The sequence below is a fragment of the Sturnira hondurensis genome, unplaced genomic scaffold, assembly GCF_014824575.4.
Source record: "Sturnira hondurensis isolate 20B ecotype Veracruz unplaced genomic scaffold, ASM1482457v3 Scaffold0007865, whole genome shotgun sequence".
Lineage (NCBI taxonomy): Eukaryota > Metazoa > Chordata > Mammalia > Chiroptera > Phyllostomidae > Sturnira > Sturnira hondurensis.
The window spans coordinates 2,337,030-2,364,379 of NW_028080496.1; the positions used below are offsets into that span (position 1 = coordinate 2,337,030).

General features: G+C 50.6%; 2 protein-coding genes across 2 annotated transcripts in view; one reads left to right on the forward strand and one right to left on the reverse strand.

Moving 5' to 3' along the window:
* Nucleotides 1–1,362: 1,362 nt before the first annotated feature.
* Nucleotides 1,363–26,941, forward strand: HDGFL3 (HDGF like 3). The gene is made up of 6 exons (XM_037053518.1): nt 1,363–1,583; nt 18,129–18,205; nt 19,638–19,776; nt 20,114–20,272; nt 23,043–23,189; nt 25,726–26,941. The coding sequence occupies exons 1-6, from the start codon at nt 1,500–1,502 to the stop codon at nt 25,729–25,731; spliced, it is 612 nt and encodes a 203-aa protein (XP_036909413.1). The 5' UTR covers nt 1,363–1,499; the 3' UTR covers nt 25,732–26,941.
* The window catches only part of TM6SF1 (transmembrane 6 superfamily member 1), a 36,536-nt gene continuing 19,294 nt past the window's right edge, over nt 10,109–27,350 (reverse strand). The window contains exon 11 of the mRNA XM_037053516.1: nt 10,109–10,119. The gene's annotated coding sequence lies outside the window, so the exon portion shown is untranslated. The remainder of the gene's footprint in view (nt 10,120–27,350) is intronic.

Below are 27,350 nucleotides of genomic sequence, written 5' to 3' on the forward strand. Positions count from 1 at the left end.
ATCTTTAAGATTTACTCAGTTGAATTTTGTTGTCGAAGGGGACTAAGGCAGGAGCTATTCCAACTGAGGCAGAAGGACCCAAGACGGCTCTTCAACAGCCAGAAAAGAGGGAACGGGGAACTTGCAGGATTGGCGAGATGGGTAAATGTTTACAAAGGAAAATCACCAGATCAAGCAGTAAAGAAATGCATCAGTAGGTCACGTCAAGCACTATTCACAAAGCAAACAGTCCGCAGGAAGTCTAGGGACTTTAAAGCGCCATTATTGGGAATCCGGCTTCAAGGCACGGGAGCAGGGATACCCGAGCGCGAACACACAACCATACAGGGCAAGAGAGGAAGGCTGATGATGGAAGAAACTTCTACAAAGGGAGAGAGAGCAGGCAAGCCTAGAAGAGGGGACACACGCAAGAACACTGTCCCCGTGGCAAGGCGAGGGCCACAAAGTCAGTTACACTGAGGAGCTGCGCCAGCAGCCCTCTTCGAGATGGGCTTCGGGGTGATGAAAGAGGCAGCATTCATTCATTGGGCAGATTCAAACACACCTTGTCCAAAAGGTTGCCAGGATTGGAAACGAGCGACCTGCCAGAATAAGTCCCTTTCGCAAAACGACCTGCCTGTAAGCCACAGAAATAAGGACGCACAAACACTCACGGGCTTTGGAGCCCCCGAGACCCCAGTTCGAATCCCGACAGTGCCCCCCTGGGTGGGCCACATTGCCTTTTCAAGGGCAGACCTGGGGCGAGAAGCCAAGGTCGCCGCCGAGTCCACAGCGGTGGCCTCTCCAGCGGCCTGAGGATTCCCGGGCCTGCGGGGCCGCTGTGCCCGTCCACGGGGAGCCGGGCGGGGGTCGTGGGGCTGTGGGGCGCCCCGCGGGGCGCGGACGCCGGGAGGGGTGCCCGGGTAGTTGATTGGCTGGGCCGTGCGGGCAGCTCCGGGCCGAGAACAAAAGAGCGCGGCGGCGGGCGGCCCCGGAGTCGGCGCTCCCGCCCGCCCGGCGCGGGCTCGGTGCTGGGGAGGACGCGCCCACCGCCCGCCCGTTCCCCGCGCAGCAGCCGGCGCGCTCCGTTTCTGGGCGGAAGCCGGCCGTGTACCTAGGAATTAAGCGGCCGGCGCGGGAAGGGGGCGGGGGCTGAGCGTGCGAGAACAATAATCGGATCGCCGCGGAGGCTGCTGCCCGAGGAGGGGTTCGGAGGAGGCGCGAGGCCCGGCCCGCCGCGCCCGGAACCCGGAGAGAGGCCGGCAGCGGCATGAGGCGGGCTGCGCGGCGTCCGTGAGCGCGCGGCGGGCCGAGCCGAGGCCGAGGCCGGGCGCCCCTCCCCGCCGCCGGGCCGTGATTTGCAGGCCCGCTGCGCCCCCCGCCCACCCCGCGCCCCCGCCGCCGTTCGCCGCTTCCCCTCGTCGGAGCGGCCGCCCGCCCGTCCGAGGCCGCGGGGTGGGGGGGCGGCCTGCCGGCGTCTTCGCGGCGACCAAGGACGACCGGGCAGGGGAGCGGCCGGGATGGCGCGCCCGCGGCCCCGCGAGTACAAGGCGGGCGACCTGGTGTTCGCCAAGATGAAGGGCTACCCGCACTGGCCGGCCCGGGTGAGTACGGCGGCCGCGCGCGGGCCCGCCCGCCCACCATTTTCCCTTCATGATGGCGCGCCCGCCCCCTTCCCCTCGCCTCACCGGCCCCGCAGGCCGCTGCTGCCGCCGCCGCCGCCCCGGGAACCCGGCGCTGACGGAACCCGCGGCCTGAGGCGGCGGCGGCGGCGGCCGGGCAGGGTCGTCGGGGCGCGCGCGCTGCAAATGGCCGTCCGCGAGCGAGCGGGCGGCGGCGGCGCATCCTGGCCAGGCCGGGTGGTGTCACTGAGAGGCCAGCGGGAGCCCGCTGGCGCTCGTTCACCCGTCGCCCGGAGCATCCTCCGCCATCCAGACTTGTTGAGTCTCCCCGGAGCGCGATTCCGGGGCCCCCGCCAGCCCATCCTTGTCCCGGGTACGTGCCTCCCTGCTCGCCTCGTTCCGGTGAACCGACGCCCGAGAGAGCGGGCTGGTGGCACCGGGACGCCCCTCGTGCCTCTTTACCTCCATGTTTGTTTTAGGTCGATCCCAGACCTGCCTGATCCTTGGCCCCCGCTCCAGCCCGCAAGGGCTCTCCCGGCCTCCGGAGCATCTGCCTGTCGTACAGACATGGCATTGACATCTTTTTAGGAGGCCCTTTGAGTGAGGAGGAGCCTTAATACTACCGTGTGTGCTTTGTGTTTTAAACTACATCCCTTTTCATTTTGTAATAGTTGGCAGTTCATTGCTAAAAATAAGCCATAGCTCGGAGAGGAGGGTCCGGGCATCTTGGAGGCTGTGGTGGTGCCCTTGAGGAACCGAACTGGGCTTGGGGGATACTGGCATGTGAGTGAGGGCGGGCTCTACAACGTCGTCTGGTAGTCAAACGGTATGAGAGCAAAACCAAAAAAAAAAAATTACGCCCATTCAAAAAAGGAAGTGACATCATGGGTGACCAGACTGCAGTTTAGTGAAGTTGAAGTAATGGATGGACTTAATCACATTTGTGGGTGTGGGTGTGTTTGTGTTCGGTTGCCCTTTTTTTTTTTTTTTTTTGTACTTAGTTTTGGTATGTTTGTAAAATGGCAAGGATACCGGGGCAGGAGTTGGAAGACCCGGCCTCTGATCTGGGCTCGTCATCTCGACCGTCTGCATGTCCATTTCTGCGCATAGAAATGGTCCCCTCTAGGGTTCCTCACACCTCTTCACAGCCTCACATGTCAAGTGCGAGAAAGTCTTTCTCACCTTCCGTTAGGCTGTGCCAGTAACTTTTCTCCACATCTGCCCTGTAGGTTGTCCTTAAATAAGGCACACTTTTTAGGGTGGAATAACGTGTTCTTTTCATATTCTAGAGCCATACCGCTTGAAGGGCAAGATTTCTGACTTTAGGGGTCTTTTAGGAAATCCTTGAATATATTTGTCAAGTAAGAAATAAAGAGCTGATAGGGTGCCTTTATTTATGAATAGTCAAAAGTGAAGTAAAGGTTATCAGTGGTCAGTCATTTCCTTGTAACACAATGGCTTTTCCTTAATCTTAGGGAAGTATACTCAAGAGTCAAAAAAGAAAACAGTCTTAAAAATTTCACTAGAGTGGCTCCCATAGCCTGAGCACTTGTAGTAAATTTGAAGAAAAAAAAAAGTGCCACAGAAGTGGCCCTAGTTGTATAGCTAATGGAACATAAAATTGCCAGAAGTCATAATTCCAAACCAAGACAAACAGAAAATGAGGAAATGCAATCAACTAGGTTGTTAGATAAGGTGCAATANGTCTTAAAAATTTCACTAGAGTGGCTCCCATAGCCTGAGCACTTGTAGTAAATTTGAAAAAAAAAAAAAGTGCCACAGAAGTGGCCCTAGTTGTATAGCTAATGGAACATAAAATTGCCAGAAGTCATAATTCCGAACCAAGACAAACAAACAGAAAATGAGGAAATGCAATCAACTAGGTTGTTAGATAAGGTGCAATAAATACAGGAAAGAAAAAGTCAATATCTGTTCACATCTAACAAGAGGCCCTCAAGGAAAGGACGTAGGTTTTCCGTACGTGTATTGTTTTAGAGCGAGTGGCATGTTGCAGTCTCCAAGGTCAGGGTCAGAAAGAGAAAGTGACGAGGGAGTAGTCCCTACTCTTGGGTGGTTACAGGGCAGTGTGCCTTTCATACTTGCTGAGTTTTCTTTCCATCCCCACCCTGTGAGGCATTTCCCTGTGTCACACCCAGCTATAGCTTTGTCGACAATGTTGTAAAACACTAACTAGTGGGGGAAAGATCCTGTTCATTCAAATTTGAAATGCTACTACTTGTTAGGAAGGCCAAGCATGTGTGGATTCAGTGTGGCCCAAGAAGTCAAACCTAGGAGGGAAAACATGAGCTAGACATTGCAGCGTCCTTTTTTTTTTAAAGATTTTATTCATTTTGTTTAGAGAGGGGACGGAAAGGAGAAAAACATCAGTGTGTGGTTGCCTCTCACACGCCCCCCACTGGGGACTTGACCTGAAACCCAGGCATGTGCTCTGACTGGGAATCGAACCGGGGACCGTTTGGTTCTCAGGCTGGCGCTCAATCCACTGAGCCACACCAGCCAGGGCCAGATGTTGCGACTTTGTAACAGAGCTGGAATGGAGAGGTGACTTCCCTGCTGTCGGGGAAAACATTTGGTCCTGGACAGCCCCCAGGGAGCAATGTGTCTCCTAAACTTTGGTTGGATTCAGCTCTTAGCTGGACTCCTGGCTCTGTGGCCTCAGGCCTGGTCGGTAGTCCCGTCGAGTTTCACTTCACTCTCAAGTAGGGATCACCCATACCTCGCTGACTTGCTCGTGTGTGTCAGCCAGCAAGCAGTGGTACTTGCATGTTCCTACCTTCTTTCCTTTCAAGCTTCTAACTTTTCTCTGGTATCGCTATACTTTTTTTTTTTAGATTTTATTTATTTATCTTTTTTTTTTAGAGGGGAGGGGAAAGGAAGGAGAGAAAAATCAATGTATGGTTGCCTTTTGAGCGTCCCCTGCTGGGAACTGGCCTGCAACCCAGGCACATGCCCTGACTGGGAATTGAACCGTGATCGTGTGGTTCACAGGCCTGCGCTCAATCCACTAAGCTACACCAGCCAGGGCTCGCTATACTTTTTTAAATTGTCAAGTCTTTCTTTAATAGCTGATTTTGTTTCTCATTACCATTTATTCCTCTTATACCTTCAACCACCTCCACTCAAAGAGTTTTCAACTCTTGAGTGGGTTTATTATTTTTCTAACATTTTATCATGAAAAATCTCAACCATATAGAAAAGTTAAGTGTACAGTGAACGCCCATACATCTACCACCTCAATTCTGTTATTAACATTGTATTGTACGTGCTCTGTCGCATTTGTTCCTCTGTCTGTGTAGTGGTTCATCTTATTTTCATGCATTTCAGAGTAAGTTGCAGACATCACTGTAATTGACTCCTAGACACTTCAGAATGCATATCATTAGCCTAGCGGTCAATATTTTTTTATAGATCCCTCCTTTTTTTTCCTTTTGAGGTAAGATTTACCTAGACTGAAACACACCTGAAATGTGGCATTCACGGAGCTTGACAAATGTGTCCGCTGGCGTGGCAAACCCCTGCCAAGGTACAGAGCAGCACCGGTGCCCACGGAACCCACCCCGTGCCTCTTCCCAGGGGTCCCTGGGCTCCTCTCCGCCTATGGGTTCTCATTGTCACACGAAGTAGCAGCTGTTTTGAACAGAGTATAGGTGATTGGGTATGACGTCAACTGTGAGAAGTTCACTTATGCATGAAGGTTGCCTGGCGAAATACTTGGGCTAAAACCAGAGTGTGAACCCTCTTGACTACAGATCCTATTGGTAACAACAACAAAAAAGAACAACCAAAAACATTGAGTATGCATCCCAAATAGGTGTGAATTTCTTTTAAAATTGCATATAGTTATATTTGGCACTATTATGTACATTATAAAACACTAAAAAGGATGACAAGACAGAAATCGTATTTTATGTCTTAAAGTTCTTGTTAGCAGAATATCAATATAATAAGATGAAGTCCGTATTTCTTAGAGTGTTCATTTTTGGAGTATTTCTTGCCTGCTTCTTGTGAGATCGGGCTGCACGGCCCCAGTTTTTCTTCCGAAGGCGTTTTCTGCTGGAGGACTGGCAGCTCGGCCGTCGTTTGCCTGTGCTTGTGTCGTTAGAGTTGTGTTGGTAAGACTGCTTTTAGCCACTTGTTCATTTGGGGAGAGTTCAGTGGAAGTAAAATTCCCTAATTCTGCTCGGCAGCCACACACAGAATAGCAGTGAGTCGCGAGTGGGCCCAAAGTGAATAAATGCATCTCAGTAAGGACACGAGTGTCACTTAATGTAGTAAATATTAGTGAATTTTACTTTTTAGGTAAAAGCATAAGAAACTAAAAGAAAAGCTGTACTGTATTCTCCTCCCAGCCCCCACATGGCTTATGTATCCCCGAGGTGGGAGCATTCTGCTTGTATTACCCCTGCTTTTAAAAGATGGAAAAACCAAAAGCCCTGGAACTCTTGTGTTTCTACTGAAGAGCTTTTTTACATTTAAAACTGTGTATGAGAACTCTCAGATGAGACAGTCACTTTAGAAAACGGGCTTGATCTACTGTAGTTAAACCCACGGCTACCTTGTGGCTTAGCAGGCTGTTGGAGGCCGGTCCCCACAGGAAGGGGTGTCACTGTCCGCTCGAAGGCGCGTGTAGGAATGCGTCTGGGAGCTGCCCAGAGGTCTGTCAGCAGGAGAGCGGATGCGCACATTTGAAGTCCATTCATGCAGTGGCCTGTGACTCAGAACTAACAAGGATCAACAATACAGGGTTGAGTGAGAAAAGCCAGGCACAAAACAGTACGTTCTGTATGACTCTGCGACGTTCAAAAACAGGCGAGACAGGTCAGCGGTGATCAGGGTGTGGTGGGCGGTGGTACCACCGGGGAGGGGGCGCTGGAGGTGTTCCGTGTCTGATCTGGGTGGTGATTACATGGGTGTGTGGATGTGTGCACATTTATCAAGCTGCAGGTTTAAGACTTGTGCGCTGGACTGTTTGTAACTTAGTGCCTCAGGGTACAGAATGCTCTGAGTGAGGTGGGGAAACAAGAATCTAATACTCCCAAGTGCCTTCATGTACTGACCTTCGCCATTCTTAGCTTTTGGTGAGAAATTTTTTTAAGGCCTCAGGGGTAAGAGAGAAACGTCAGTTGGTTGGCTGCCATAGGCACTGCCACTGGGAATCGAACCTGCAACCTAGGTTATGTGCCCTGATGGGACTCGAACCTGCAGCCTTTTGGTGTGCAGAATGATGCTCCAACAAGCAGAGCCACCGAGCCAGGGCGCATCATGCTTTTGGTCCAGCTGCAGCCTCTCATTGGATACAACCAGAAGAAAGCGTTGAACTTACCACTCTGGCAGCTTAAAGGGCTGAACTCTTGCTGAACGTTTATTGAGCACCTACTGTGTGTTAGGCACTGTGCTAGGTACAGTTTTTTCTTTTTTTTTTCATTTTCTACCAACATTAAATTTCAGCAATTTTAAATAGCGTGATTTAAATTAAAGTGTTTTCATATCCTTTATTAATATAAATACTATTTGGGAATCCTTGGTTTACGATCCATAGCACTTTGATTTTATTTTTTATGTTTTGGTTTTTGGTCTTTGATAATAAAGTACTAGACTGTGAGGCTGTATTCCTGGGGGTCAGGCTACATATTCTCAGGACATCGCTTGGGACTTACATTCTTTATAATCTTCACATAAAGCGAGATGTCGATCATCTTCACCACTGTGGCCCGAGTCCAGCGAAGTCCATCAGTGGCTCGCTCCTCAGGAGGAGTGACGGGGGCTCACTCCGCCTTTGCCCCAGCGACCGCGTGTGCATTCGCGTTGCCAAGGAACTGGCAGCGTGTCTCGTCGTCTTCTGCTTAATCCTGGGAGCAAACAGGCAACCCAAAGCCTCGTGCCAGCACGGACTTCCTGCACTGCTCCCATGTCCACCGGCCGGATCCGCGTTCCGGGCACTTCCCTCTGGGAAGGTCCTGCGGCTGCCGCTTCCCTCTGCTCTGGAAGATGTTGGTCCTCTCAAGTCAGGTTTCCACCATCTGAGGTTGTGTTTGATTCTTTTGGGAAATGACTGACGATTTATAGCTATATATGACTTGATTGGCAGTGTCTTTTTAAAAAATATTTCTTTATTTATGTACTTTTAGGAGGGAGGGGAAGGAGAGAGGGAGAGAAACATCAATGTGTGGTTGCCTCTCGTGCGTCCCGCGCGGGGGAACTGGCCTGCAACCCAGGCATGTGCCCTGACTGGGAATCAAACTGCGATCCTCTGGTTCGCAGGCCCACACTCAATCCACCGAGCTACACCAGCCAGGGCGACTTTATTGACAATGTCTTGTAAGCATTAGAAAACAATCGTAAACTGGTAAGTCTAGTAAGTTTGGGGAGGGAAGGCCCCAGATATGACTCTTTGTTGGGGAAAGTTGTCTTCGGTTGTGGAAGGGCCTCCAGGTGCTGGGTCGGAATCTGGCCCCTTGGCACAGTGGTCGGTCCACGGCAGAAGGGCTCTTTTAATAGCCACGCCCAGCAGTGCCCCTGACAGCTGGGTGTGTGGTCAGCTGTCACCTGTCTGTGATGGGCCGGGAGGCGGGGCCAGAAGTCCAGAGGAAGAGGTGAGACTTTTTTTCAGCGATTTGGTAGAGTGGCTTTGTGAGTCTAGTAATTTAAAAACATAAGCCTTGAATTTTGTGTCTTTAAATTTTAGTTTTCTAATAATTCATCTTTAATATAGTCTATAAAAGTGGCAATCTAGGACAAATTAGAAATTTATAAATAAAGACTGGTCCTTTGCCACAGAGAAGGGCTGACTGGAAAGGACCCTTCAAGGTCACTAGTGGTCCTTGCACCTAAAATAATTTGCTCGTGCTGGGAAGCACTCACACCGTCTTTATTTAAGAGAGAATGGACTGACCTTCCCGCTGTGAATATTAAGTTTCGCCTGTGTTAACAAGTTTATTACACATACAATAATGTTCTTTGTCGAGAGATTAACATCCCTAACCCCTGTTCTTAGCCTCATGAGCATGCGCCTGTGCGTGTAGGTGCACGGTTCTTGTAGTATGTACGATTTTGCGTCATTTCCCCTCAGTTAAACACCGTGTCTTAGATGTCCTTCACTGTAGTGACTGTATTTCTATCACATCACTTGTGATATGGACCTAGTATACATAGTAACCACTTCCTCTTATAGGACATTTAGGTTATTCCCTTTTCTTTCTTTCTTTCTTTTTTTTTTTTTACTGTAAAGTAGTACTCTGAAAAAGATTTCTTTTAGCTAAATCAGCGATTTCCACTGATGTGCCACAGAATGTTTAAAACATGTAATACCTGACTGTGTAGTCAGGGGCACTGACCTCTTTTCCCTCAGAGTGTCAAATAGAAAAATAGACGACAGCCAACACAGCCATAGCTGTCCGGTGTGAATGAATCAAAGTTATACCTTTTTTCTTTTGTCAGGTCCGTAAAAATATACTTTTTTGGTGTGGTATAGAATTGAAGTGATTAGCTTATATGCTATGGGATGGGCAACAGTGAGAATCACTGGACTGAATCATTAACTAGTTATCTCCTTCGCACAGACCTCTGAAAGTCACAATTTTTAGTGCATTTTGAAGCTTAGGCTTTATATTGTTACCAAAGTCCTCCAGAAAAGTTTTGGCTTTTTAAAAAAATAGTATTGACTGATTTTTTTTTTTTAGAGGAAGAAACATTGATTTTGTTGTTCCACTAACTTGTGCATTCAGTGGTTGCTTCTTGTATGTGCCCTGACCGGGGATCGAACCCACAGCCTTGGCGCATCAGGACAGCATGCGAATCAACTGAGCTGCCTGGCCAGGGAAAATTTTGACTGTCTTTACCCTCTAGCAGAATAAGAAAATGTCTGTTTTCTTACATACTTATTAAAAGTAGGTGATTCAGATTTTTAAAAATCTTTGTCATTTTAATAAACAGATATTTAATTAAATGTTTTATTTACAAGTTAGACTGAACGTATATCACGTAGGATATATATTGAATGACATTACTATATGTCCTGATTACAGGCTTGAATATATGTAGCAGTACGGGGAGGTGCAGGCATCCCCGAAAGAGAACCAAGGTGTAGATTAAGAAATTAAACTAAGGTCACACTTAATCAGTGTCTTAATCCCCGACTATTAAGAACGCCTCAGGAGCATAAGAAATGGGGCACCGGGTTGAGGGAAGGGCCTGGAAGAGCTTTCGGCGGTGGTGCGCGAGTAACACCTTCCTCTCCAAACACGTATACACGTTTTCCGACTTGCCGTGAATCCAGCCATCCTAATTGTGACGTTAGTTTTCTTTCTCTCGTCTCTGTCTCTTTGAAAGCTCTGGGACACCAGGTGGTTTAACAACCCGTAAGTGATGCATGCAGAGAACGCAGAGGTCAATCTGAGTGAGCGGCGGGCTGGCTGTGGACTGGGTGCTGGTTCCACGGGCCCAGTGGCCGCCAGCGGGGCTGTGGTCTGCTGGCTCAGCAGAGCCTGGAAGTCCGCGGCTTTTCGCCGGTTCACTGCACTCTCGGCTCCTGTAGCGGCATTTTCCTTCATGTCTCACTGCCATATATACACCAGCTCCTGGCTGTCAGGGAGATAGAAGTGGTGGCTGAGTTTTTGTTCTGCCTAATTCTTGCCTGGATAAATAAGGATTTGCTGCCGTTGGTCAGGTGGGGAGCCATTCCTGTGACCCCAGAGAGCCACAGAGAAGGGGGGAGAACAAAGTGACCTGATGACCAGGAGCCCAAGCCTCTAGAGGGACATTGTCCAGTGTCCACCAAGGTGTCCTGCGCCGCAGGGAAAGGCAGCCAGCTGGACCAGGAACTGAAGGCCAGCGTCTCCTTCCGCCACTGCCTCGGCTCATTGGGGCTGGGCTTCTACCCCTAAACAGCCTCCCTAACACGGGGAGGAGGGGGATGGTTCTTATTTTTTTCTTTTTTCCTACGAGGTACATGAAAGAAGTGTTTGCTAATTGAGTACCGATAATTACCTCCCAGGAACACCAAACTCCTTATTACAAGATGCTAAGAAGCATGTAAAGTCTCAGTAAATGCATCTGTGGTTCGGCTGGTGTGCCTTTCAGCCGCTTCCTCGGGGCCGCATCAGTGAGTCAGCTTCGGACTCCGGGAGCCGTGGGGACTCCTGTTGTCACCCCTGGAATGAGTCGTCTTTGCTGATGGATTCCGACACAGTCTGGGTCGGCGGCGTTCGGCTTGTTTTCCCCCTTAAATCCACAGTAGGAAATAAATATTAATGTCATACACACACACCAGTAAAGTCTTTTCACCAAACCATACGCGATTCCTTCCTGTATGTTTCTGTTGCATTTTGCGCGACATCGGGCTGCAGCCTGAGGTTGAGAAGCGTTGGCTAGTCTGCCTGTTAAGCCGAAGGGGACTGTCGTGTGAAGGAGTTCTCTGTCTGTGCACACAGAGCAGGAGTTGGATTTGGGCAGTGAATTGACCGTCCTGAGTCTAATCCGCTGTCATCACAGCCTTACATGGGATCCTATGAACTTGAAAAGGTGAAAGCTGTGGCATGTAGGTCATTTAGCCACCCAGGCCGGTATTTCTCTTGTGATCTCAAAAGGCCCGGTATACAGAGCAAGTCTTCGCACGCTCATCTTCCTTTTCGTCTTTGAACTGCCAGTCTGTCTCCATCTGGGTTGGAGTTGCAATTTCGTGTACATGCTGTTTGAAGGGTGGTGGGCTCCATTCGACCGGTCGCTGTGGCACCGTTTGACTGCCCGGCCTTCCCTGGCTGGTGCTGCCGGGGCTCTGGGGTGCGTGGGGCTCGCCCGTGCAAGTGCCAAGCTCTGCGACTGAGGACGAGGGGCTTTTAAACCAGAGGACTCCCCGGGGGTGAGGGGGCAGGTTTGTGGTGCCCTGTGGTGGGGGGGGTCAGGTCACGGGCCTAACACATGTCTTGTGGTTGTGTGTTTCCTTTTAAATCACTCTTTGTCCAAACAGGAAGAAATTCCTAGGAAAACATATGATAAAGATTAAATTCAAAAGAAACAAAAAATTTTTAAGAGATTTCCTTGCCGTGATTAGATACAGCGATCCCAGCAGCGAGAACCCCATACTGCTGAGAAGGCAGAGTGAGCGCAGTTGTGATTCTCATCTGGCTGACCGACCCACACGGAGCAAGTACACTTCTGCTAGAAAATGGCCCCACTGTGCTGACCTGAACTACCTGGGAACAAAGGGGTGAGGTCAGACTGATGGCGGCGCAGGTGTCCAGGTCCTCTCTCTGGCTGCTGTGCAGCCCGGGCTCTGGCTCGCCGGCCCGGCCTGAGTCTGCAGGGGGCGGAAGCAGGGCGAGGCGTTCGGTAGTTATGAAACGTAATGGTCTCCATTGCTCGTTTGTAATAAGCTCCTTGTCGGGGGCAAAGCAAGAACAAACGTGTCCTTTGTTTATGTATTGCTGTAAAAACAAAATACAGAAACAGAGCAGTTCAACTAGAGTGGACAGTCGGCAAAGTTTGTTGAGGTGAAATGGAGACGGGGTGGTGGGAGACCCCTCCTTTGTTCCACTTCTCTTGGTACAGGTACACAGGCCCCTGCTGGGTCCACTCCCTCCTGATCCAGTTAGACCCATGTGCTCACCTGAAATGCCCCCCACCCCCGGTCTCCTTTTCATTTTGAAACATCCGTCCCACCAACCTCTTCCTGGGTCATCCTTATAATCAGTCGGTCTCCTCTGCCCCAGCCACTGGTCTTCTGAGACCCGCCGGGCAGAACCACAGAGCTGCGGGGCCGGCTGCTGCAGGTCCTCACGCGGCTCGTAGTCCTTTCTCCTGCCCTGGGACGGGAGTTGTTGACTCTCCTGAACTGGGCCCTTAGAAGGGCTTAGGACAGTCCCTGTTCCATTGGGTGTGTGTGTTTTAGCTCAAGTGGGAAAGGACAGAAATGACAAAAGCACATGAATCGCTCACCCCGAGAGTGGTTTATTACCCTTCTTACCTGAGCTTGACATTCCCTGAGTGACATCGGGATGCCTGTCTGGCTGTCTGAGCGGGCGGTGGGAGTTCTGTGTCCCCTCCCTCCCCCCTTCGTCCGAGGGGGTGAGTGAACAGGGCAGGGACTTCAGGGCTGCTGTTTCCAACTTGCTCTCCATCGAGGAGCCCATCACTTGGTCAAAAAATCAGTGCATTTTGGTTTTCTCATCCATACGCCCAAAATGGTATTGACACTGGATTTTATCTTAAATCTCATGTCTCAGAAGGTGCTGCCATTTAACTTCTCCCTCAAGACTTCAGAGCTGTCTTCAGGGAGGGGAGAAACAGGGGCGCTGCTCCGAACGGCCCTCAGTGTGAGGTGTGAGGCTTTGGCACCGGCTGCCCTGGAGTCGCACACTGACCGTGTTTGGGCTGCGGTTCAGTGAGGGTAACGAAGCCGTGGACAGGGAGGGACGACAGTGTGTGCCCAGAAGTGGAATTGCTGGGTCACACACATCTTTGTCAAGAACAGCATAGTTGAAGACTAAATAGGGTTTCATTTTGTTTTATGCCTGGAATTATTCGGATGTTCATGTGATGCAGTTCATCGCCGAGAGGTAAACTGAATCAGGCCACCTCTGAGAAGACAACCCGGAGAGCGCTGCGCTTCCCGGACGCTGCTCATTGAGCCAGAGGCCGAGCCCCGGCGCTGCTTGTGAGCTGCTGCAGCTGACCCCCGGTGGTCCGTTTCGTTCTGATTTCACTGACAGTGACATTGAGATGGTGGAAATGAACGTTAGTCCCCTACTCAGGGTAATCGCCATTGTCTCCCTTAACTGTGGCACGTATTGGTGTCTTCTCCCACTGTCTACTTCCTATTTTTAAATGTTTGTTTATCGATCCTGTCAGGAACACGCGTTTTTTGGTTTTGTTCTTTGCTTTTCTTTTTTATCTTCAAATTGTTGCTTTTGGCAGAAAGACGAAGCTAGCGCCCCATCTTCATCTTTGAAAAGAGATGAATGAGTACGATAGGAAGCAGTTAGCAGATGGCTCTACTGGTGCGGCTGTGAGTTAAATTTTGACAGTGCATCCGTATGTGGTCGCGCTTGCCCTTGGATCCTGTGATTTTTGCCTGGGTCCGTCCGTTCGCGGTGGTCTGGGCCTGACCCCCCTCCTGCCTTCCCGCCGCTTTCTCTGCGCCCACAGGCCGATGGAGAACCGGGGAGGGCTGCCCAGAGAGGCAGGTGACAAGTTCAAGGAGGGAGATGAAGTTCATGTCATTCGGGGTCTTATATTGATACGAGTTCAAGACTTTTAAAACTCCTGAAGTCGTTGGAGAAATTCGATTGGGGTGGTGGGATCCGACTTGGGTTTCAGGGCCTGAAGAATTGACCGTTTGGGGGGGGGACAGGGAGGTGCCTTAGGAGGGTTTGTAGACGTTGAGGCGTGCGGTGGTGGTAGAGTGTGCCAGAGGGGAAGGCAGAGGGTGCACAGAGAGCTGGGTGGGTGGTGTTTGGGGGGCACAGTTGAAGAGACTTAGCGATAGATACGTCTTCATGGAGAGAAATCCATGTGAACGTCCAGCACTTGGTAGGAGCATCTGCTGAGACGGCATGCCGTCTGCTGCCCCCGAGTGTAACCTAAGGGACCGCTGCGCCGGGAGGCTGAGAGCCGGTCTGCAGGCCTCTTAAATGCAAATGTCTGAGGGCACCCACGAACTCCAGACTGGGGCTCAGAAGGAGGGGTGCAGAGTCTGGGGGGAGAAGTGTGAGACCTACAGGTGGCATTCAAGGCCTTGCCGTTGGAGGAGGTCTCCGAGGGGAGGGCGTGGGGGCCGGGCGAGGAAGAGCAGCCTGAGAAGACGTGGACGGCGAGGAAGGAAAGGAGCATCGGGAAAGCGCCGTGTCCTGGAGCTCTCGAGGAGCGTTCCGTGCAGGTGCCGTGTGACGGAGACCCAGACATGCTGGGGGAACCGCAGGCAGCAGGTCGATGTATCACACATGAACAGGAAACAGAAGAGCCCTGTGGAGAAACACAGAGATGATCTGAATGGGCAGTTCCCTGAAGGGCGAATCCTAATGGCCAGTAAACCTATGGAAAGGTCTTTGATCTCATCATTAATCAGGGAATGAGCAGTTTTACCGGAGGGTGTCAAACATCCGCACGGAGGCCGTTTTTGTGCCGCGGGGGAGATGCGCACTGTCACGGCCTTGTTGGAAGCAGTCTGGCCGTGTCTGGGAAAGTGAAAAACACCTGTAACCTATGACCCAGCAGTCTCACTCCCGGTGAGCTATCTTGTGGAAATAGAAGCTCCAAGATATAAAAATCTACATAACTTTACTGTAGCCTTTTTAAAGGGCAAAAACACTGAAAGTAAAGTAAATGTCCATCCCTCAGGGAAATAAATTATAGTTTATCCAATCACTGGATTATCTCCAGGCATTAAAAATAAATGAGTTAGGCCTATGCCAGTGGACTTTAAGGACTCTTCATAGCGCAGAGAATTTGATAAAATGTGATTTATTTTGTGTGTATATATAAAACATCGTAGTCTCCCCCCAAAGCACTTCTGTCTGCATATAAAACATTTGCGTGTATATGATCACACACATGGACCTGGAGAAACGCACCCTTAGTCACTGATAGTGATGGCCCGGGGATGCGGGAGGCTGTGGGGGGAAGTCTCTACTCTCCCCTCCCTCCATGGACACCCCCCCCAGAGAAAAATGGTCTCCTTGGGGAAGCAGTGTCTGTGACTTACCCCATATATGTAAACTGTATGTATGTGTGTGTAATCTGTTTCCAAAAATAAAATGCTAAATTGGGGTGTGCACGGCACACATTTGCTATCTCACGATTTCTGAGGGCTAGGAACCCAGGTAGGGCTTACCTGGACCTCTTGCCTCTGTGTCTTCTCCAAGGTCATCTTGAAGGAGCGATTTGCTTCCAGGACCACTCCAGCTGTCGTTGACAGGCTGCTGGTGTGGAGGCCTTACCTGGTCACGAGCTGTTGTTGGTCCCAGCCCTCCTGGGCTCCTGGCCACCCTGTCTGCTCCATGGAGCAGTTCACCTGCAGCAGTGGACATCCCCAGGGCAGGCAGGCAGCAGGGCGAGAGCCCGCGAGGTGGGCGTGGCGCCCCCTCCCGGGTGCCCATAGTTGGGGAGAGGGGGTCATACAGGGCAGCAGGTGCCAGGAACTAGGGGCCGTTGAGCACCGTCATACTCCGCCCCAGTGTTCCAGGGTGGGTCTCATCTTTATTTGTCTTGATCAAGTGACCCTCTCTCAAAGAGTCACGCAAAACACCGCCCTCTCTGAGCACCTCAGGGTGTGTCTCCGCCCTGTTTTCTACTGTGGTCCCCTCTCCTTCCAGGGCGGGGGGTAGGGGGGCTTCTGGCAGGCTTTAAGGCAGCCCCCTGCAATCTCTAGACGTGGTTCATGGAAGGCTTGCACCTTCACCACGGAGGCTCTGGGAGTGCAAGCCAGCAGCCCCCGCCTTCACTGCCATCGCGCAGCCAGGCAGAGAGCCCTCGAGGGGTTTCTCGGGCTGGGGTCAGGCTCTCCCTCAGAGTGATCTTGGAGGAAGGGAGCTTTCTCCGGAAGCCCTCTCCTAATCTCCAGCTCCTCTCTGGCCTCTCCACCCCTTTGTTGTCGTCGTTGCTACGGGAGAGCTGACGTTTCCCAGGGGTTTTGACTGCATTCTGGGCAAGTCTAACCTGGCGGTCACTCGACTCCTTTGACTCCTTTTGGGATGCCGAGTCTTCTCCTACCGTGGGTCTTCAGCTGCACTGAAGAAGCCCCACAGCGACACCCTGTCCATCTGCTCCTCGCCGCCTTCCCCCCCCTTTGAAGGCATCTGCCCTGGGGCGTGTCAGACCGAACAGCGAGCCTTGGGGAGGGAAGACGTGGGAAAGAGTGGTGGAGAGGAGAGGGAAGCACTGGGCACCCTTCGTTTCACATTAGAGTAGACACATGTGGTCTCGGTGTTACCATGTAGATTCTGTTTGAGTGGTGTTCTTGACGTACTTGTAGAATTAAAAATGAGGTGCTGGAGTTATAATTCATAGAGTAAAGGTAAGCCTGAAGAGAAAAAACGCAGGCATAACAAGTCAGATGGCAAGCACACATGATCTCCATGTGGATCGATAACACTCAACAGTGTGGTTGACTGTTGACTGTTTCTAACAGTCAGCCTAACAGAACGCAGAGGCAGAAGTCACTGAGTTGGAAACACCGGTGGCCCCCTCAAGTGAACCGGGCGGCAAGATGGCAAGTGATTTGTGTCGGACAAACCGTGTTTGGGGGAGCGGACACGGCACCGTTATCATGTTGACGACGTGGAGCCCAACGGGCTGGCGTTAGAAGCTGAGAGAGGTGCCTGAACTGGCACGAGTCTTAGGAAGTGGTTTCACAAATGTCTGAATTTAGTTTTACGTGATTCTCTTCCTTTAAATTTTTTTGCTGTGGGAGGCAGAGTTTGAAAGATCTGAGTGAAGCAGTGAAATCCTCCCCATAATTACATAGGAAACAAAGGAGTCAGAGGAAACTAGCTCAGTTTGAGACAAGCCGTGGAGCTCGGGGACCGGCGGAAACCTAGAGGTGGCCTAGTGTCGCCAGCTCGTCCTACAGCGTAAAAGGCAAGGCCCCAGAGATTATGTGATTGAATGATGCCTTCGAAATCACAGTCTGGATCAGAAGCAGGATGTAACTGCCAGTTTCTGGACTCGGAGTCCGCGTTCGCTCAGTCCCCCCGGGCATCTGCTCTGTGACCCGTGGTCCCCGCGGTTCAGGGGGCCAGTCTGCACTTGCACTGTCCGCGCAGCACGTGGGGCCTCTCCTCGGGTCCGCGGCTGGTAGGACCTGCAGGTGGGTGTGGCTTGCAGGCATCTGTGGTTTTGTACCTGGAATCCGGAGGAGAGGTGGGAGCTGCAGATGGAGAGTGGGGCGTCGGGGACCACGTCTTGAAACCTAAGGAATTTGGACTTAATCTTATCGAGATTCTCAGCCTCCACCGCACCTAAGAGTTGGTAGGTCTGGGGAAAGGCCGAAGTACTTTTGGTCTTTCCAAGTTCCGAGTTCCAAGGCTTTAAAGGCCCAGCCAGGAGTGCTGTCCTTGGTGGGAGGTTGTGGACCGTTTGAGGCGAGGTTGTGGCACATAACCAAGTGTGCATTTTCAGAGGAGCTTCTAGGTGAAATTCTGGGTGGGGGAGAGGCTAGCAGAGGCAAGAGGTGGCATCTTTCAATGACTTCACAGTATTTCATCAGGTTAATTTTCTCTGATTGTTCTGTCTTGCAACGTTGATGTTTCGGGGGGTTATAAATGCATGGTTGTGGCTACGGCGGATGCCTTGCCCTGGCGGCTGTGAGCGGTTTACAGTGTTACTCTCCCTCCGTGCGGAGGGCCACGCGGGCATTCCACATCATTCTGTAAGGTTCAAGAAAAAAACTACCGGGATTTTGATTAATTTTATTTTGAAATTAGCAATATATTCTCAAAGCAACATTGGAATTGTCTTTATGGTATTTCACACGATGTAACTGCGTGTTTAGTGACTTGACTTCTTCTCTGACAGATCGATGAACTCCCGGAGGGAGCCGTGAAGCCCCCCGCAAACAAGTACCCTATCTTCTTTTTCGGCACCCATGAAACGTGAGTCACAAAGCCCCCAAGTTTCAGAAGCTCTGATGGGACTGGGCTAGACTGCATTGTTGAAGACAATGTGTAACACGTCGTGAACATCACTGCAGTCAGTTGTATGAAATCACCAACCTTGGTCGTGTATCGTTTCTTAAGGGAAGGATTTCCCATTATTTTGCTTTTGCGTGTCACCTTTGTTTCTGCTTTAATGCTGGGCGTCACCCAGGGTTCCCCATGGGACACTGACGTCCCAGGGTGACCCCACCCCCACCCCCCGGTGATTTCCTCTGCAGCTCTCACACGGATCCCTTCCCGGGGACTTTTTCCCTTCATACTTCCCAGAGCAAACTGCATGTCCTCTCGGGCTTCCCCAATTTGTCAGATCCAGGAGCAAACACACCATGAATTTTTTAAGGTTTTCTAATTGTATTGGTTTAGGCTAAACTGTTTGAATAAAGGCCTCTGAAAAGACAGGTCTTTCAAACAATACAGAAGTTTATTTCTGTCTTTTGAAATGACCCAGAGACAGGCAGGCAGAACAAGGTGGGCAGGATGCTGGTTCCAGGGATCCAGGCCCCTCCGTTATCTGCCCTGCCTGTCTCTGGGGTGTTATCCTTGTCTGCTTATTACTTTTTAAAAAAGTTGTCATTGAAAAACAAAACACAACTTGGCTAAGCAGCACCTCTGCGTTTTGCAGGTCAAGGGAAGGGGGAAAGAGAAGAGGTGAAGAACAAATCACTTCTTGTGAGCAAGTGACCGGCAGGGACGTGGGCCTGGGGGCAGGCCCAGCTGTGAGGGACGCTGGAAAACAGGGCTGGGTGGGGGCGGATGGGCGGGGCGTCTGCGTGCAGAGGGAAGGCGGGGCGACTGGATGCCAGGGACGCGGTAAGAAAGTCTGATTAAGTACGAGCATTTGGCTGGAAAGCAGGAATTGCAAACATCGGGGAAGCCAGAGCTACCACACCAGAACCCGTGTGCATCTCCCGATGCAGGGTCATCCCCGTGTGCCCTGGAGTGACGGCGGAGGCCCAGGCGCACTGCAGGAGTCCCAGCTGGCTGCCTCTGCCTCTGCCCCCTGGCGTCCTCCTCTCTCTGGCCCGCAGGGGGCGCTCCCAGGGAAAGGGCCCTGAGGACGTCTTTCTGGTCTTCACAGCAGAGAGTTGTGTTTCTTTCTGGAAGTTAGTTTTCTTCTCTTTTCTTCTGCTTTTCCCAGTCAACACTAAGGACGGTGCAACTTAAATTTGCTTTCCTAGAGAGATTTTTAGTGTGTTCTGCCCAGAGTCCCATGGGCGAGACCTCCTGTGATTCGCGCCTAGCACCGGTTTTTGTATATTTTTCATTCCTGTGCCAAAACAGGCTCTGGCACCTCAGAAGGTATTGATATTGAAAGTACCTCACGTTTGAAGGTCAGAGTATCCAATCTATTTCTAATCTGTCTCTGCAGTGCGTTTCTCGGGCCCAAAGACCTTTTCCCGTACAAGGAGTACAAAGACAAGTTTGGGAAGTCCAACAAACGGAAAGGATTCAATGAAGGATTGTGGGAAATAGAGAACAACCCAGGAGTAAAGTTCACTGGCTACCAGGTGAGGGTTTGCTTCGTTGCTACTTGCCACAGCTCGTTCCTTTGGCTTTGACTCCTTTTTGGGTCTCTCTGATGTGTCCTTTGGACTAGCAGTTGCCCTCCCGTCGTTTGAAGTCAGAATTCTCTTTGGCTTTGGTTGCATTTTGGATTAAATGTAATTCTGTTCCCAGAAGGGTTCAAGTGAAGTGGTCATGGGAAAATTGAGGTTGGCAGCCCTTTATTTTTAAAATCTTATGAGTAAGCTGAACCCTTTCAAATTAAAGTAAAAAGCTCCTTTTCACAGTCTGTGTTCTTTGCTACTTTTCAGAAATGCAACTAGCTAATATGTTATTTCTTAGGCCATTCAGCAGCAGAGCTCCTCGGAGACGGAGGGAGAAGGCGGCAATACTGCAGACGCGAGCAGTGAGGAAGAGGGTGACAGAGTCGAAGAGGACGGGAAAGGCAAAAGGAAGAACGAGAAAGCTGGCTCGAAGCGGAAAAAGTCCTACCCTTCCAAGGTGCTGAGCCCCTGGGCCTGTTCTCATGAGGTTGCATGCACGTTCACTGAGAGTTTGGGGTTACTTTTCATTCATTTCTGCGCACAAAAGTGTACTGGCTCCGTGGAGCTCTACCTTAGAGACGGTGTAACCGAGGGGAATCGGACCGGCAACTCGGGGGAGGGCAACTGGCTACTGACTCTGGGGCTCCCTCAGCCCCCAAAATGCTGCTTTGTCAGCCAGAGGAGGACGGTTGCTTAGTCAAAGGTGGGAGGCAGGTGCGCGTCCTGCAGTGACCTCCAGAGGAGCGTGCTGAAGAGTGAGGGGCACGGGAGACTGGGCGCGACGCAGGGCCGTCTCAGCGTGCTAGCCATGTAGACATGAAGCTGTGTTCTTGCCTGTCTACCAGCTTAGCTCTTCTGTGTTCAGTTGTCCTATTTCCTGGTCACAGAGCCTGCGTCCGACCCTTGCACTGGGCGTGCAGTGGTCAGCAAATCCAGTGCCCTGCCCTCGTGTGCCTGGCAGTTGAGTGGATTGGAGGAGGGACAGGATAAACCCGCACGAGCAATACATATAAACTGTGACGGGAAGGCGAGGGCAGGGCAGGTTTTCATCAGGGCTGAGCCCAGGGCTGAGCACGGGGCTGAGCCTATTCACACGACTGGTGTCTGCTTCGGGTGGGGATAAACTCACTGCTAACAAAATAAGTAGAATTTTCCCCATCAGACTGCATTTTCCATAGCAGCGATTTTTTAAGCTGAATATCTTTAGCTTTTTGGACTTCACTTAAATATCCCATTGAATTTCTTTTGTTTGACTTATGATTACCCGATGAGCTTCTGTGTCTCATGTTGCATCTCCCTGAACTGTCCAGGGCAGCCTGGGCCTTGGGTAGCGTGGCTGTGCGGCCTTTCAATGGCATTGTTTCCTTCCTCGTTGTGAAGACCAGAAGTCATGGAGCTCGTGTTTGTTTACTTCTTTTTCTTAAACTTGAATGTTATTCCTTTGCTACTAAAAATCAATGATTCACAGGTTTTTTGGCTGCATCCCAGTTAGAGGGGTAAAGCCACACGCCCTCTACCTAGCTCCGTTGTTGTTCTGTGAGAAAGCAGGGCTCAGTGCGTGCCCAGGATGAACAGCTAGAGCACCAAACGGGTCTGAGGGAGGTTAGGTATGTGTCCTCTAGCGTAAATGTGTGGATGATTCGTATTTGAGCCATGGGGGAGACTGGGAAGTTATAGGGCAAAAATAATTCGCCTGCAACCACTGGTAATTTTAGTGGAAGAAGAAAGGTGACAACAACCAGACACACAGCCAGCTCAAGACCACGTTGATGAAACAGACGGGGGTCCTCCCACAGAGCCCAGGGGCTGCAGAGACCCCACCCAGGAAGAGTGGCAGGAGGCCACCAAACACGGCCTGGCGGCGGGCGTGACTCTTCCACAGACTTGGGCGGCGAGCGCCCTCCTTCCGGTCTGTGCACGCCCCCTGGTAATAGCTGCAAATCCCTCAGGGGGCTGCTCGTGGCCTTGGGGGCGTTACAGACTTTAGGGGGCTGTGCACAGTTATCCGGAAGAGCTGCAGGCCGGGGACTGTCGTCTGAGGACTGCTGTGTGGAGCAGTCCCTGCAGCTGTGTGACCGCGCCCTGTCTCCTTGGGGACGCGGGGTGCCCCAGTGCTGTGTGGTCGTGCTCCGTCCAACCCTTACTCCGGACACCCCACCTTCCGGTTCTCAGCCCCTGCTGCCTCTCCCTCACGTGGAAAGTAAAAGTGGCCTCATTTTGCACGGACATTTTGGGCTGGGCCGGTGGTTTCGGTTAAGTAAAGTGGAAGCAATGTGATCACATGTATCTGTCACGTGGCCAGGAGATAGTTTCTTTCTGGACGTTACATTTTAAAGTGTTGATTGTCCGAGGGAGCTCCCGTTTGTTCATTCATTTCCCGAAGGCCAGAGCGAGGGGCCGAATCACTTCTGCCTCAGCCCTTCCTTGTCCACCCAGCGCTTAAAGATTCCTAAAATTCTCCACGAGGACAGGTTAGCAAAATGCTGCACTTTACTCTCATAAAGGTCGTTTTAATGCTGGTCTGCAGAGTAATTCCGGCTGTGAACCGTAACTGTATTCTTCCTGTAGAGTTCATCTTGATTTCAAATGCAGGATGATAGCGGGGGCGGGGGAAGGGCTGGGTCGCCAGCATGGCCTTGGGTTCTTACATAACTACCCGTAATTTAAAAGATTGATTATTTGACATTACCTGGTGATGTAGAAGGTTTGTCAACAGCATCCCATGTACACCAACCACCACCCAGACAGCTTCAGCGGGGCCCCAATGCCACTATCCACTGCCTGTCTCGGATGTTGGATGGTTCACCTCGCTTCTCTGGGCCTTGGTGCCCGCTGGAAGGAGCTGGGGAAGGGTGAGGTGACTGTTAGGGCGCCTTCCAGCTCCGGAGCTGTCCTGAGGTGCCTGTCCAGCTCTGTCTGTTCGTTGACTCTTCTGGGTACATGAGTCTCTGTTTCCTGCGTTTTAACATCTCGCTGCTGGATGGAACTGAAAGAGAAGGTCATCTAGTCCACCTCTTCTTGCTTCCAGCTGGGTAAACCGAGGGGGGCCCAGTGGAGCGAAATGACTGGTCCAAGGTCAGCTAGCCCGGTCCCCGCCCCCTGCAGCTGGTGGCCACAGATCCTGTGTGAGGCCGGAGGGGTTGGGTGTAGTCGGCCCTACTGCGCTTCTTACACTCGTGCATTTGGGTTTCTACCATGACTAACTTTTAACTTGTCTAAACATTTAGAAATCCTCTAAACAGTCCCGGAAATCTCCAGGAGATGAAGATGACAAGGACTGCAAAGAAGAGGAAAACAAAAGTGGCTCGGAGGGTGGGGATGCCGGCAGTGACACGAGGAATGCAAGCTCAGACTCGCAAAAAACCAGCGAAGGGGTAAGGGCGCCTCTTCGACTTGAAAAAAGTGATGACAATAAATATGGTTAGTCAGACTTGGCTCTGTGGCACTTTGCCAAAAATAAATGCAGTGAGCCCTGACTGGTGTGGCACAGTGGTGTGGGCATTGTCCAGCAAAACAAAAGGTCGTGGGTTCGATCCCCAGCCAGGGCACATTCCCCGGTTGTGGGCCTGGCCCCCATCTGGGGGCGTGGGAGAGGTGACTGACTGGTGGTTCTCACGTGTCGGTGTTTCTCTCCCTCCCTCCCTCCCTCTCTCTCTCTCCCCCCCTTTCTTCCTCCCTTCCCCTCTCTCTAAAGAAAAACAAAATCTTGTAAAAAAAACAAAATAAAATAATTTTTAAGTAAATGAAATGAGCCTATTACTTCAAAGAAAGCAAGTGGCAGTATTTGTTGCCAGTGGTACAGTGTTAGTTTTGAAGTGAACATTAGACCTCTGAAAACCTTAAATCCTCCATGACCAACAGCTTCCCAAAAGATTTTTCTGAAAAGATTGGTAGTGATATTAAAAATGTAGTTAAAATTATTTTATAATGAAATGGGTATATTTATAATGAAATATTTGGAAGACAAATAATTTTTTTTCAAAAAAACAGCAAAACATGTCCCTGAAGTTGTGATCACATTTCAGTGCCAACGTCACGTTATTTGGGGCAGTGACAATTTTCCGAGGCTGCTGTGGGACCACCTATTTCAAAAAGAGTCTTCTTTCGGATCGAATTATTCCTATGCGTTTTCTGCTAGTGTGGACATAGAGTTTGCTGCCTGTCCCGTTAGTGTTTAATAAAAAGACGTTGGTCAGCCCTGGCTGGTGTAGCTCAGTGGATTGAGCACGGGCCTGCGAGCCAGAGGATCTCGGTTCGATTCCCAGTCAGGGCACATGCCTGGGTTGCAGGCCAGTTCCCGGCAGGGGACACACGATACATTGTGTGTCCTCGGCAGAGGCAACCATACATTGATATTTCTCTCCCTCTCTACTTCCCTTCCCCTCTAAAAAGATAAATAAATAAAAAATAGTTTAAAAAAAAGAAGAAGACGTTGGTCAAGAAGTTTCTTTGGTTGGTGAACAGGTTTGATTGTCTGAATGGGTGTCTTCCCCCTTCGCAGGGAGGAAGATCCTTCAGAGTCTGTGAGCATCACCTGTTTCTTTTTAAGATGGTCTTTTGAAGATTCCTGAGTTTGGTAGCACTGGAGGCTGACAAATGTATTTCTGCCACTTGAGGGAATGGTGGTTTAGCAGCTTCTCCTCTGTGGAGGCCCGGGCGTCCTTACGTCCCGTTCAGTACCGATACTGCTCTGGAGTGAGAGCACACCCACAGGCGAGCAGGCGCGTGCTCACGGGCACAGCCATCTACGCAGTGAAGGGACGAGTGAGCGGGCTGTTAGAGAAGCAGTAGTTGGGGCCTGAGTTCCCCCTTGCGTTCGCCCCAGGAGAGCATTGCTGGGCGCTGCAGCGTATTTGGGTTAATCTTGAGGAAAACAAAACAGGGTCCCTGTGGGGAGTGTAGCCTGACACAGTTTAAAGTGGGGCAGACATGGAAACATTTTAAAAAAAGATTTTTATGTATTTATTTATTTATTTATTTTTAGACACAGGAGAAGGGGGGAGAAAGAGAGGGAAAGAAACCTCAATGTGTAGTTGCACTTGTGCGCCCCCTACTGGGGTCCTGGCCCGCAACCTAGGCATGTCCCCTTACTAGGAATCGAACCGGCAACCCTTTGGTTCACAGGCCAGCACTCAATCCACTGAGCTACACCAGCCAGGCTGAAACATCATTCTTTTAGGAAATGGAGACAGTTTATCTTTGTTTCTTTAGATGCCATCTAAATTCTGGAAGGAAGGTAGCCTTTCTTTCTTTTAGTGCATCTTGATTTTGTGAACTCTAGTATTTCTGTAAGCCACATGTCACAATATTTAGGTTGTAAATATTACACAGAATAATTCGCATACACTTCATATGCTTTTTTCCCCCCAAATTCTCACCCGAGGACATGCTTTTATTGCTTTGACAGAGAGAGAGAAAGACACATCCATTGGTTGCCTGCAGCGTTCACCCCAACTGCGGGTCAGACCTGCGACCTTTTTGGTGTGTAGGGACAAACGCTCCAACCAACTGAGTCGCCCGGCCAGGGCCACTCCAAATGCTTTTCACATTTTAAGCATCTTCCCTTTCTTCCTGGCACCACAGTCCCAAAAAGACGGGTTGTCTCGGTGTCTCCACTGACACAGTGCTGGACTTTCACCCCCTACGCTCCTGCCCTGCCAGTCACCCCACAGCCCTGACTGGCTTTATGTTTCTCTCCTTTTTTCCAACGGGACACTGAAGACACCCTGGTAGTTCTTTGGCTTTTTGCATCGACAGGTACAATGGGGAGCCTCGGGCCGTTCTCGCTGAGTGTGTTCTGTGCCGCTGTGCAGGCGGAAGTCTCAGCACACAGCGGTACACTGTCGGTGCGGACGGCTTCCGCTTTCACATCCCGTCGCCTAAAGGTCCATTTTCTTTATTCTCTTCCAGACCTAACCACCGTCACGGACGCTGCGTGTTGAGAGAAACCGCAGGAAGGTGGTGCGTTTGCTTGTCTACTACTCTTGGATTTCATATGAACCAACACGGCCCTCGTCGTCCCGACAAAACCCCCGCGTGCGTGCCCATCACTCACAGTCCTCTCTGTCTGTGTTTAGAGAAAGGGAAGAAAAGGACATTTTAGCCTTTTTTAAGGTTGTTGATTTAATTTCATGTTATTTGGTTGCATGAAGTTGCCCTTAACCACTAAGAATTATCAAGATTTTTGCACAAACTTAAACGTGTCTAGGATCCTTTTATCAAGGCAGTTACGTTCTTAATTCTCCTGCCTTTACTCCGCCAGCACCAAACACTCAGACAAATAAAATTTTGCATTTAAAACAGTGACCACTCAACATGAGGTACATTTCCTCTCTGCAACAGAACCCAGGAGCCGGTTCCTAGATAGATGATGTTGGCATATTGAAGATGGAATTAAAATTGCTCTTCATTTTTGAGGCCATGTGTAAAGTTTAATCATACTGTAAAATATCTATTCCGTATTAGAAATAGCCCGTTGACAGCTTACACTTCTCAGAGCTCATGTCCTTATGCACACAAACTCAGTTTCTCCATGCGAAGTCAGCGAGTCCTTTTGTGTTCCTCCAGCGTAAAGGCGACACTGCTCGGCCCCACTGCCAACGCGGCGTGAGCGCGTCGCTCGAGGCGGGGCCCTGGCCTCTAAGCCGGAGCTCAGCAGCGGCCCTGTGGGAAACCGGACGGAGCATCGGCTTTCAGACGGGCTTTTCCAACGGCCTTGTTTCCTTTCCGGATTAGCGTTAGCATAGTTACTCTCCATCCACGCACCGTTATTATGTGTACATTCTTGTTGCTATTGTGACAATAGAGAATTTTATTTATTTTTATGCTTATATTGTGAGAACACATTCAGTCAGTTTGGGTTTTCTCCTCAACCCTGTTATGCTTGTCCTTGGAACATATTTCGCGTACTCGAGGTTTGTAGTTGAAAAGTTTACTGTAAAAAAAAATCAAAAACAAAAAAAATGTATTGTTTTTACAGAATAAATTTATTGGAATGTGTACTGGGAGTAAGATTTGAGGTTGTAAACAGCTAAGTTAGTGTAATTTGGCTTCATATATGTAATGTGAGGTATTAATGTAATTCATATATTAAAGCAAAATTTGTTAACAGCAAGTTAACAATAGAGTCAAGTGCAGGCGAGGGTTTTCTTTGAAAACTTCCGGGCCATAGGGCCGCTGTGTGAACTCGCGGGGGAGGGAAAGGAGCCGGTCTGCGGCTGCCTGTGCAGCTCGGCCGGTGACCAGCTCGCGGGCCCTCAAGTTCAGACACCGACATTATCCGTGTGTTGATCTGCACCCCATTTTCCCCATTTTCTTTTTGTGGTGAAGAGCTGGACATGGTGGTGGAACAGCGGAGGGCACGAGTGTGCGGTGGCCCCGCCCGCCACCCCCTGCCACCCCCGCCCCGCATGGCACCCCAGCAGCGGCTGCGCCCTCGGTTCCTCTCACTTCGCACACGCTGACTTCTCTCCATTACGCTCCGTGCAGAAAGTGCACGTAGAGGTAGAAGGAATGACAGTGCAGTTCTTATCCCT